The 13,231-nt window shown below is 39.0% G+C and overlaps 1 protein-coding gene across 4 annotated transcripts in view; it reads right to left on the bottom strand.

Annotated features, from left to right (window-relative positions):
- The window catches only part of AFF3 (AF4/FMR2 family member 3), a 323,532-nt gene that overhangs the window by 131,386 nt on the left and 178,915 nt on the right, over nucleotides 1–13,231 (bottom strand). For all 4 annotated transcript variants that reach the window (XM_039714376.1, XM_039714378.1, XM_039714377.1 and 1 more), the window contains exon 5: nucleotides 4,393–4,479. In XM_039714376.1, coding sequence (XP_039570310.1) covers nucleotides 4,393–4,479 — 87 coding nt within the window. The remainder of the gene's footprint in view (nucleotides 1–4,392; nucleotides 4,480–13,231) is intronic.

Raw genomic sequence — 13,231 nt, 5'->3', positions numbered from 1 at the left:
GGGACCCAAGAGCTTCTTGTGCCCTCTAAACAGAGGCTGGAGGACAGCAGGCCCTGGCAACTTGAGGGCTCAGCTGAGCAGAATCCCTCAATCTGCACATTTTGCTCTGTCCAGACTGCATGTCTTTGATCTGTAATTTTACAGATACACATAATACACATCTGCAACTTACTTCCATCCTACATACTTGTAATGTGAGAGGTCACATTTTTGGGCAACCCCCAAGAGTTTCTACCTTCTACTACAATATGAAAAGATCTGTACCATGTTTCACATGTCAAGAATAATTTCTCAGTAGTCTGAAATGGTGTACTTTTGACAAATTGCATCAGCTTTTTGTGAATGTTTCTCATGAAGAGAGATTAAAGTCTGTTTTTTTCTAGTGACTGAATGTAATCTTAAAAAGTCAAGATCAGCTTGCAGCAGTGATGTAGTGGTATGTACACTTGAATTTAAATGCTATTCTTGTAGCCAACCACACTCCTAATAAAAATACTTTTAGAGCATGTTCAGTTTCCAAAACATTTGAGATTTTATGTACCTGGAGAAGTTCAGGGAAATATAGTAATTTTGAGAGAAATATCCTTGTATTTGTAAAAGTATTTGAGACTTCTAAACAAGGATCTTGCTCGCTCTTTTACCTTTTCATTAACCTCAGGAAGAGTGCACCTTTCCCTTTAACTGCTGAGCACAGTATCTTGCCTCTGCCAAAGGCTAGTAACAATATCTCATAGAGAAATATCAAATGTTCTCACTATTGGAGGAAAAAAAAGAATGTAACTTTAAATAAAAGGTGAAGCCTTCATTTCTAAAGATTATTGTCCAGTGTATTTCCTCCAGCTTGTTAAAATCAACAAGAAAGGAAAAAGCAAATGAATTGCACTTGTAAAGAACAACATCACTACGATATCTTAGCATCTGCTGAGAATAATCACCCAGTAGCTTTGTGACAAGAAACCAGTTCTTCTGAAGCAGCTAAATTAATTCTCAAATAACAAAATGATGGCTGTTCCCATAATATCACATATACATAACCAGAAATCAAACACCTGATCAAACTATCAAGACAAGAAATCACAGTAAAAATGAAGAAAAAGAGCAAAGCAGGCAGCAGAATTAACAGCATTTTTTCCTGCACAAAAGAGTTAATGCTTGAACGTGAAAGCTCATCCACACAAGCATCAAGTGAGCTCTTATTTACAAATTTAATTATTCATTTAAAGTTTATTTATTAAGATGCTTTTAATAAAATTAAAATCAAGAAATGTCTGATCATTTGTGCATAACAAAGTGTGGCAGAGATAGGAGAAAGGAAAGCACACACAGCCTGTCACATCACACATTCAATCAATGATCCTTAAGCTTTGAAAAACAAGAAATAAAGAGACTGTCATTGCCCCTTCCTAGTAAATTCAAGAGTACAAATTAATAACAGAGAGAAAGAAAATTCAAAGTTAAGGATGAAATGGAACTCCATGCTCTCCATTACATAAAGGACAGGTCTCCAGTGGTGCTTCTCCAGCAGCACACCACTTGGAAACCTACTGGGCACTGCCATGTGTGTCAAACCTGACCCAGACTCTCCTCCCATTCTTGTGAATCAATCCAAACCTCCCATGCTAACGAAGCCTGATTTCATATAGAAGTACAGCATATGCACATCCATCCCCTCCATCCAATGAGCATTTAGTTATATTGATTGATACATCCACATGTGCAATTTCAAATGTGGAGCTCTGCTATATTTGTGATATATAAATCTCAGATATTTAGCTTTTTTTACTAGACTGATTTCAAAACCACTCTAGCTATAGTTGCTGTGGCCTTTGCAGCTTAAATAGCCTAATTAATAAATTTCAAGTTTCAAGCTGTCAGATTGCTAATTACTTGAATTGCAGGTTAAAAGCAGTGTGGCGTGAATGCGAACTAATGATGCTGACACCCAGTTTGTACGGACAGAAAAGTAGTTATGATTTGCATCCTTGTAACAGGGCAGGAGCCTGACAAGCTTCTCTTTTTCCCATTCCCAAAATGATGAGTATTTTTATGTTTGGGAACTGTCTTCCGTTAAAAGTGGGTGCAGCCTACTTGCTTGTTTTGCTGAAGAGTCTTTGCAAGTGGATTGAAGTGATGTCTCAACACTGCCATTAAGACTGAAAAGGAAGTCATGTTACTGTGCATGACTTGGAACTAAGAGATGAAGCTGTTGCCCTGATTTTAGCCTTTCAGTTTCTTTATTGGCCTTAGTCACTACTCAACTGACAGACCCATTTATCTGAGTAATGTACAAAAGTTTGGTGTTGCCCTCAGGTTTCAAAAAATAGGGACAGCTACATAGTTAACCTGTGGGAAAGCTTTCCACAGAGAGCTATGGAGACACTCCCTATGAGGTCCGCTAAAGATTTTACACCATGCTTTGTGAAAAGCAATAGCTAGCTTACGAAATTTTGAAAAACATGTTTCAAAAATTAGGAAACCATTTTTTGCATTTTGGAGTCTGAAAAGCAAATGCTTTCTAAAGTCTGTAACTGTACAGATTACCAGATTAAGCCACAGAATAGCTTTAAATTATTTTTAAATATTTTAAAATAGAAGTGGTGTCTAAAATTAACATAATCTATGGCAAGTAATACAGGATTGTTCCAGGACTCCAGTGAGGTTTTAAGGTACTTTCCCATCACACACAAAGCACTCTAATTTGTGGCCATGCAGACCACCCAGGCTACAATACAGTTGTGATGTTATTATATGTACAAAAGAATGCTCATATATTACTAGATGAAATCTTGTCCATCCTAAGCTTAAAAAAAAATGGAAATTCTACTTTGGCAAGAGAAAAGGAAACTACCGTGAAAAAGATCTTTAAAAATGAATGGTAGATCTCTGAAATGGCTCTGCAATTCAAAATAAGAGAAAATTTCCCAGAGAGATGGATGAATAGGCAGAGAGAAGATGAGAAAGTCAATATCAACCATTATTCATGTATCTTTGCTCTCTGCTCTGTGGTTCTCCTATTCCTTTATTTATCACAATACATTCAGTTGTGAGGAAGTGGATTCACAATGGCCACACTGACAGGTGCCTTGCCCATGCACATGTGCACAAATGCCACACAAACACATTGTGTGGCGATAATTGTGGCAGGAAATGCAGCACTGCAAGCACCACCTCACTTTGTCATCCCTATCAGGCACTTCACCTGTTTGTAAGCTGCTGATCCACCCCTCTCCTACAGGACTTACTCTAACTTAACAAGCCTCTAGCTCACCTACCATCTTCAGTCATTTGTCTGCCTTCAACAAGCAAATAGTGAGTTATTTCCTTCTTTTTCTTTCATAACATGCCAGAGATGTCTTGGTTTACACCCCTGATACTTCAAAATCATGACACTCTCATCCACAGAAAAGCTGTTTTACTGTAGGCAAATGAAGTTTTCTTGGCTTTGTAGTTATAATTATTCCCTGAACTAAATTTTGCAGAATGGACTTAAAAGTTGCCAAATGAGCTTACTTTAACAGGAGAAAGACTATAAACAGCATCAATACCATCTTTCAAGCTTGAATGCTGCATGAAATATGCTTGTGACATCTACACAGTATATGGTGATACAATGTGAAATTTATTGGCTCTTGCACAAGATAGCTGATTTCATTCCCTCCTGACTTACCATGTATAAATAATGTGGTTTCCCCAAGCTTGTGCTGATGAGCTTTACCATGCTGCACTGCATCCTTCCGTGGATACATATCTGATAGTGGGGCTGGTTTTAAGGCAGCATTGGCAGGACTAGTGGCTTGGTGTCCTGGGGGAGCAAATGTTTCTGTGGCAAATACTTCTGTGTCCCCTCTGGGCATCACGGCACTGGGCTGACTGCCTCTCTGGCAAAGCTGCCCCTTTGAAGCCAGGCTGGTGGCAGAAGATGTATGGCCAGTCCTCAGGCCCAGCTAGAGGCCAGTGCACTAGTGAAGGCCTCCTCAGACCTCCAAGGTTTCAACCAAAACCTCAGCTGGTGAAGCCAAATGATGCAAGAGCACTGGACGCAAGGAGGAGCTCCCTGACTTTCCACTGCTGTCTGTGCCCTAAGGTATCAGTCAGGAGCCTCAGCAGAAGCCACCCCATCTGGACATCCCACCAGAGACATCTGTGGTTTTGCCTTGCCATGAGGCACCTGTGACCCCCACACCACCTTCAATTCTGCTGCCAAGAGATGCAGACTGTGTAGCCCTGCTGAGGCTGTAAGAAGGGAAAATACAGGAAAATACAGGCACACACACAAAGAAAATCATCACCAGGACATCAACCCCAGCCCAGAGACCTAAGTCACTTAGGGCTTGTGTAGGACATATTGTGAGGTGCAGGAGGAATGTTTCTACATGATGCTGAATGCCTTACCTTGTTTGGGAAGGGAAACTTGCTTTGTTCTGCCTTTCCTGGGGTGTGAATAGCTGACAGTGGCGGAGGCCATGAATGGGTCATCTCCTGAAAAACAATATTGTTCAGCAAACTGCATTTAGAAAGTCAGTAGAAAAGAGACAATGATAGCATATCAGTAGCAAGAGTACCTGGGCAGTGGAATATTTAAGTTACTGCAGCCTCTAGGAAATGCCCAGTTTTCTTATAATCTAGACAAAACATGAGCTACAATGATTTTTACAGACTCCTGAGAGCAGTTCCTAAGCATTGTCTCATTTTCCTGAATAGATAATTCATCTTGAATGCAAAAAATTTGATTTTTCTGACAATCTGCAAATACCTTTTAATCACAGAATGCATTCAGGCTGGTGAGATTAACACAAGTGCATTTTTTTGTAGATGGGAATAGAAATTTCAGTTCATAACCAAGTAATGGGGTACACACTGTGGACTGATCACAAGACAGATTTCACAGGCAAGGTCAGAATGGTAAATGCTTACCACTTGTTAACAGTTAATTCCTAAATTTGCCTTTATCATTGTAAAGGAGTTGAATAAGTTCCTAACTCCAATGTGTTTGTGCCTTGCAGGACACAGACATGTGGCAAGCCCCAAATGAGGGGTGCTGCACTCCACGTTTTTCTCCTCCCTGTTTTGTCTTGAGGGACATTTTTCCACACCTAAGAGACAGATGTAGCTTGACTTGACTTTTATGTAGTCATCCTTTACACAGCTTCTGGTAGCAAATAGGCACACAATACTGTTATTATTCAAGTCTGAATGAGTTGGTCTCCAAAGCAAGGCAGCTTTTGGGGAGAGATAAATGAAACACTTCAGACAAGAAGTTTGTTCCTCTCTAGTACAGGATCTTAAGGGATGGACATTTTTCTTTGACATGTTCAGCACCAATAGCCACAGTATTTGGTACACAGTAACTTAAGAGAATTAATATGAGAAATAGTGCCAAGCATGACAACCCTGAAAGCTGGCTTGTATGTCAGAAGAACTGAAGAGCCAATAAGATCCTGCCTTAAGCAGGAGGATTGCTGACGCTACCAAGAGTCTGCCTGGCAGGTGCTTTGCTGGGTTTTGCTACCATTAACTGACTGTGGAATTGTTTCTCAGTGATATTCCAAGGAACCATGCAGAGACCCACAACCTCCCAAAATAATACTGGAGTTATATTTCCATGACTCATTCCTTTTTAAAGAGAAATGTTCTTGTTTGAAAAAAAGCGTATGTGAGTCTCTTGCCCATTCCTCATTAGTGCTGACAGAACTGCTTCCTGACCTGGCATGGACTGAGCTGCTGCATTTTTTACATAGTGGAAAGTCTCTGGCTGTTCTGCCAATGAAAGGACCAGCCCTTTCAACAGCGTTTATTAGCAATAAATGTCACCTTTAAAGCATTCTTGATAAACAGTTTATTTCCTAATAAAAATTGCATTCTTTTATTTTATTTGAGGCTAAAAAGTTGTATGATTTATTATACTTCTGTAATCTATGTGCATGCCTCTAATCAGAGCATCATCTGGTTTGCAGTTTCAGTATCAGAATTGCTTTGCTTTTCACTTCTTTGAGGCAGATCATTCATCTTATGACTTCCTTATCTGATAAGTGCCAGCAATAACAGTATATAGCAATTTTTAATATACAGTAACTTCTTAAAACTCAGGCAGCAAAAAACATAGTCAATCAGATTGCTGTTTGCCTCAAGTATCTGGCACATGTGCTACTGTTTGCAAAAGATTAAGGAATTATGTAATAAGGAATATTCCAACAGTAAAGGTGTATGACTATAAATTGACAAAAAGTAGATTTGCAATGTGGATATTTAACCCTAAGTCTGTTATCTAAAAAAGTACCACCTTCATACCTGCTTTTCTTGCTTTTCCCTCAGAGGACCATTTATTTTGTGAGAAATGTGATGTTGCGTACATAGACTAGAGGTTTCCACTGCTAAAACCCTGTGTTTCCACTGCTAAAACCACAGTGTTTTCCCTACAAGCTGAGGTGCTGAGCCCAAAAGAACACATGGAAATGACCAAGTGTCCCTTTCTTCCAGAGGGCAATGCTTTATGTTATCTCTGTCAATTGAAGAATGGGGGCAGCCAGACTGGGAACATCTGGTGGCTTTGACCTAAAAAGTTATCCTACTTGTGAAATATTCTATTCAGTGCTTGTGATTGCCATTTGCTCAAGAAGCAGCTCTTCCAGGTTACACAACTGGTGACCCCACTGTCACCTCCAGGGAGACATTTCCTGAGGAGTCTGCTCTGTGCCAGCACTAACCAATCTGTTACAGCAGCAGAGCTCCTTCCTCCCACCTTGCCTGCCCGAGTCTGACAATGATGCCTTCATCCAGGGAAAGGACCAGAGGGTTGATTAAAAATAAGGGTGACCTTTTTTTTTGACATGTCAAAATCTTTCATTTCTTCTTTTCTCCAACATTATTTCTCATCCACCCTTCAATGAAAAATAGCCTTAATGGTAATTTTTTTCCCCCCAACTAGTTTCTCTTCTTTTTTTCTTTCAGTTGTGGTATATAATAAAGCTTTCTACATAATTTAAATTTGATGTAACCCTTTCTGACACAAAGATTTAGTAAGACTACTGATATCTGCCAGGGTTAATAATTGATATTATCATGAATATCTGAATGTGAATTTACTAGAATAATACACTGAGTTGTGATATATTTTTTATTTATCTCTACCCTTTGAAATTCAGAAAATTATAAAATTAAATAAAATTAGGAAAAAAATCAGAAAGCCACCATGAAAAATGTCCCAGACAACAGGCTGTCAGCACTGAGGAGATTTAAATGTAGTATGTTTTCTTGAAAATAGAAACATTAAACTATGTGCAGAGTCTCCTTCTGGCTGCCAAGAACAGAGCCTCAAAAATCAGGAGAAAGTATTTAGGTGTCCAGAAAACGTCAACACTTTGCAAGATCAAGCAGAAACAAATCCAGAACATGTACAAGTATGCCAAGTCTCAGGATTTTAGACTATCTGAAGATATTTGAGACAGATTCAAAACATAGTAGGGACATATGATTATACTGAGATTTTTTTTTGGTACATGGTGTGAAATGTCTGAAAATTCAAGCCTAAATGGCAACAATTTAACTAACTAAACAGAAAGGACTCGACTTTTATTGTAAAGTGAACTTTCAAGCGCATCTTCTCTTCTCAGGAAAATGCCCTGTCTTTGGAGTCTGGGATTGGCAGTACTGCCATAAAGCACCTGCCGGACTGAAAACTGTTTGAAAAGGACTGATGAAAATTTAAATGTATTTAAGAGCCTTAGCACCTTCAAATTGGTGTTAGAACATTGATTGCCACAAAAGGTTTTTGAAATTAGAAAGAGAAAAAAAGCAGGGACTTTTTTTAGCAGAAATCAAACAAAAAATAAATCAGAAACACCTGGCACCAGAAAATCTTCCAGCCACAACAAGATAATGGTCCAATTTAAAACCAATTTATAGTCTTCTTCAAACCTGATTAACTTAATCCTAAAGCCTGAACACTGTCAACTAAATAAAGTACTGAGAAGACATTTGGGGTCCAGAAGTGGGGAAAACAAAGACTTTTAGATCAAAAAAGGTAGCCCTGACCAGGCTGCTTAGAAATATATATGCATAATGATATGTTCTGCCCAAATGGAGGACAGCTTTTTTGAGATGACAATGACTGCCCTCCTCCTCCTGCAACCGGATGCACAAGTCCAAGGAGCAGCTCAGAGACCCTCTCTTTTCCTTTTTTTAAATGCACATTTTTCCTTGTGAGAGTTGCAGCAATGTTGTTTTGCAGTGGCATCTTTGTGGTGCTGGTGGTGATGGCACGTCTCATTCACATGCATACTGAAACTCTACAACCCTGCAACTCTACTCGTCTCTGCCTGTAGTAAATCAGTTTTCAGCAGTCATACATAAATGTCCAAGTTTTATAAGCTATAAAGGTCCAAGCCTAGTTAATCTTACTCAACATGCCAACTTGGCTTTTCCTCTCACTGAAGGGAAAACCTACAAATAAAGAAATCTACAGTATTGCATATCCTTGCTCCAACTTCAGTTTCTGCAGCAACAATTAAGTAACCAGACATTTCTTGGGGATTAATGACTGCTTGGCAGTGTTTTGTTTGGAGCTTTTAACCCTAGCTTGTTGATAATTTTTCAGGAAAAGTACCATGCAGAGGTAAATAATAGTATTCACTCTAGATTTAATGCAATGCTATTTATCTAGTGTCATCAGTCTTGCTGTGTGGCACATGATACCGGGAATGGTTGAACTGATTCAGAAAAATCATAATTAATAACAAGCAGGGAGATGGGTATCATCTACATTTAAAGTCTTACCACATGCATAATCTTGCTGTTCACTCAGTGCCAAAACCAGAACTTATCACTGGATCATTAAGAAAACCAACTGTTTAATCCTCCTCTCTGCTTGTGCTCACCTAGCTGATTTTTGATTCATAATATTTTGTCTCTCTACACATGACAATTTAAGAAATATTTGTGGCACCTCATAAAGGCCCCTGTCAAACACCTTTTGAAAATTATTTTAGCTGACTCAACTTCATCCACTGCTCTACTGACATGTCACAGGAATTATAGGAGATTTGTGAGACACAATTTTCCTTTGCAAATACTCTTGCTGGTTAGCTCAGGGGAACTGGAGAGGATCTGTCTTTGTAGCTGCCTACACTGAAATGCAGATTTTAGGGAAGCATTAAATATATTTATTCAGCTGGGAGTCAAGGCCATGTAAAACTAATGCAGAACTTTCCAAGACCCTTTAGCAAGTGATCACAAGACACAGTCTGAGAACCTCTAATCTAGTTACTCTTCTGTCTTCACAATATTATATTTTTTTTTTTTTTTTTAAACACGAGTCTCCCTTTTTAACTGCTGTCAGTTGGCAAATATCCCTTTCAATTCAATGAAGCTACCTTGCCACTAGCTGACAACATGGCTATGATTTTAGTGTCAAATATCCAAAGCAAAGAGTCAGACAATGAAACTTTTGGAGACTGTGTTGAAGCTGACAGTATTTCACTGCGGTAAGGTTTCTATCATGTGAAAAGCCAATTTTCTTTTTACAAAATTGGTTCCTGTAGTATCTGTCATTGCTGCAACTTTTCTAACCCAAACCTCCAATATGTGCCTATAAAATAGAAAGATAAAACTGTTTCATCTTTTTTCTTTATGATGTCACTTATCCATAATTAGAACTCTTTTTCTACTTCCTCATCAGCCCCATAGTTTCCTTTGAGCAACTGATAATTTTCTGCTTTCCATTTGAGCATCTCTTATTGGTCATTATCCTTTTGATAACATGCTATTCAGAGCCATCACCACCTGACAAAATACCTTGTAATTTTCCAGTTTCTGTTGTTTCCTTTTTCATTTACGTTCTCTCCACTCATTTGGGTAGGTTTTAATTTATAATTAATATTTGCCATGTATGATGCAAAATGTTTTCCAAACTTGGAATAAACAGCACACATGGTTTCACCCCCTAACTGAAGGATGAACTAAGGGAACTATGGTGGGCTCCCTATCATGGTGCTGAAATTGCAGTAAGGACACTGAGCTGGGTGCCAGTTCAGCACTGAACCTCAGTCAGCAGTTCTTCTGTCTCTCCTACTCCTGCTAAAATGATTTCAGGGAGTCACTTTTTTCACAGCAATCTGCTGCAAACACATTCTACCACATTTCCCCTTTGGCACCAGTCCCAAGACTCTCCAAATGCTCTGTTGCTTTCTGTAATATGAATTCCTTTCATTAGGCTTCATTGATATAATGTCCAAAGATACACGACAATTCAGGGGCAAGTGCTTGTCAAGGAATATTTTTTTTTTGTTCTATACAGAGAAATAAAGGTAATTGTGTAGCTTGTTACTGTGTAATTTTTGCTGTGCTTGGTTCTTCAGATGTGCACAGATGGTCATCAGCAGAAACTGCTTGATAGTAACAGGACTTGGGAATGTGTGTGTGTGTGTGTGTGTGTGTGTGTGTGTGTGTGTGTGCGCACGCTCATGCCCATGAGTTGGGAAGAAGGAAAGGAAAAAAGAGAAATTTGGCCCACGAAAAGGAGGAAGGTAAGAGATTTTGCACACTGCAGCACTAAAGAATGTGCTCAGCATTAAATCTCCAGATATTTGGTATCTACAGAACTAAACCATTCCAAATCATCAGCATTTGCAACGTGATCTGTGGATCAATTCACCCTACAGCAAATCAGAAATGCCAGTGCAATAAGTTTCTGTTTGGAATATGTTATCTCTGCTTTAGTGGAACCATCCTGAAAATAACCTCAACACTTAGTCAAGGTTCAGCAATCTAGGACAGATAAATGTAAAAGAAGGCTACAGCTGCTTACTTATCAAACTGACTTATTTAGGTCCTTCATTTGTATGATTATAATTCTTTAACATAGAGGCTTGCAAATTTTTATTCATTTTGGGGGGGAATAAATGAGTCTGTAAGTCTAGAGGAAGTTATAGATACCTAAAAGAAATGTGGTTTCATTCTAAAAACAAGTTAATTAGATTATAACCCGTGTCATACTCTCTCATATCAGAGTTTAGGACAAACCTCCCACCTCTCCCTTACTAGGAAAAGAAGGTGTTTATTTACAGGTAAATCACAGAACAGTATTTAGACAATTTCCTTATTTTTAAAAAAATATTCTTCACTGAAACAAAACAAAAGGTAAAATGTCTCCTGTAGTCACAAAGATGAATATCTCTTGCTAGCTAAGAAGCTATGTTTCTAGATGAATGCATTGAGCCATGTGATACAACAAACTGTCTGAAAACCAACCTTGCTTGGGCAAGCTGAGATGATGTGGTTAATCAAGGTACAATCTTTATTAGTGCATTAACCTCCTGCACCCAAGGACTATGGATTCTAATTCCTGAATTGCCATGCAAGACTGATGCAGCTAGTTTTCTAGTCTCAGTTGGCAGCAAGCTAACAGAAGTGGCTAATGAAGATGAATAGCTGCCTCTTGGGAGTGGGGGGAGGAAAAAGAGGAAAGGAAAAGACCTAGGATACTTCAAGGTCCAGATCTCTGCATGATTTCAGATAATAATGAAAAAGTGCACATAGCTGACATTTTCAGAGACCGTAACAAGCATGTTAATTCTTAGGCAATGGTAGTGGCCTCAGAATTGCTCTGGAAACATTTAAAGAAGTTAAAACAAAGGATATTGAAAAAAAAATAGCAGGACACTGGTCAGGGTCTTATTCTCGTTTTGATGGATAATTGCATTAACACAGATAAAAAAGCAGAGAAAAAAAATGCTCAAAGCTGAAAAGCAGACACATTTAGTAAGGAAAACATCTGTGGTTTGGAGAAGACAGAAATACCATCACAGTAAATATTTATCAATACTGAAATATCTTTTCCACAAATGCATGCAATGTTCTAATATAAACACTCCTTTAATTCAGACAAAAATACACTGCTAAATGCAGGGAGGTCACTGAAGCAAATTTTGTGGGGGAAAAAAAACCCTATTTTTTTAAACAAATTTTTCCATTCTCTTATGCTGTGGGAGGCTGGAAGCTTTGTGATAGGTACTTTAGTGGTCCTGGATCACTCCCTGGTCAGAAGACGAAATAAAAGATCATTGGTTTGGTCTCATTTGTTCTTAATTCCAATTCCATACCCTTAAAGCCATTTTAAGAGGACTGGGGGTACCATAAAGACTTACTTGGCTCCTGGAAGCCTGGGGCCTCGCTCAAAGGGCTCTTTTGTGCATCCACAGTGGAGATTCACCAGTGGGTATGAATTGGTATTTTTAGCTCAGCTTGTTCAGCCAACTGATTGAGCATGTCAACCTCCATGAACTTAGGGGTAACACAGTGACGCCTGTGTGCTCTGTGCACAACTTATGGGCAGACACTACATGAAGTAAATGTACCTTGTACTCTGGGTTAAAGTGCTACCAGAATGCCTTTTGGCTGACATACCTGTGAAGGCTGCCAACCATAACAAGAAGCAAGGAAACTTCTGTTCTGTGCTACTACAACAAACTTGGTCAGTGTGAGAAGATGATAGAGAGGGTAAGAAAAATCCATAAAAAGAAAAAAGTCAGAATTAAAGTATTAGAAGTTAAAACACTGTCAAATGTAGCTCTATAAAGTACAATTACAAGAGGTTTTGCACTTGTGGTTTCTTAATGCAATTAAATTAAATCTGTTCAATTTACAGGTGAAAATTACACCAGGCTGGAGCCTTGGACTGAAGAGCTGAGCATCAAGGCGGAGCCTCTCCTTGTCTCTTCCCTGCCATAAAACAAAGAGGTTCTGCAAGGCAAAGCAGCCTGTAAATCCTTCCTGGACAACCTTGCATGGATGTGGCTGACTGCAATTAGCAGACAATTTTGTTTACGATGCTCTGACAACTTGGGGAATCTGTTCATATACAAGTCATTTATTCTGAATGAGATTAAGAAATCAGTGTAGCACTGTGTGCTTCAGTGTATGTGAATTCAGCCATCTGTTCTCAAGGTTACATCATGTGCCTCCTAGATCTGAATTGACAGAAAGATGTTAAATCTTGCTGGTTTGTATTCCAGAAGTAGCGCAGTGGCACAATGTGATGTCTGAAGCCATACTAGTTCAGCTAATGGTACAGAGGTGTACAGAGATGAACACAGGTTCATGTCCAGAAATTAAGAATACCATAGACTGGGACACTGGACCCAGAAAGGTGATAGGGGTCATCAGGGGACAGGAAACTAAAAACAAACATCCCACATCTCATCCTCTTGCCCAAAGAGCTCAATCCATCACAGTGCAT

The sequence above is a fragment of the Passer montanus genome, unplaced genomic scaffold, assembly GCF_014805655.1.
Source record: "Passer montanus isolate IOZ18808 unplaced genomic scaffold, ASM1480565v1 scaffold3, whole genome shotgun sequence".
Lineage (NCBI taxonomy): Eukaryota > Metazoa > Chordata > Aves > Passeriformes > Passeridae > Passer > Passer montanus.
This window is presented reverse-complemented; position numbering and strand designations above follow the sequence as displayed.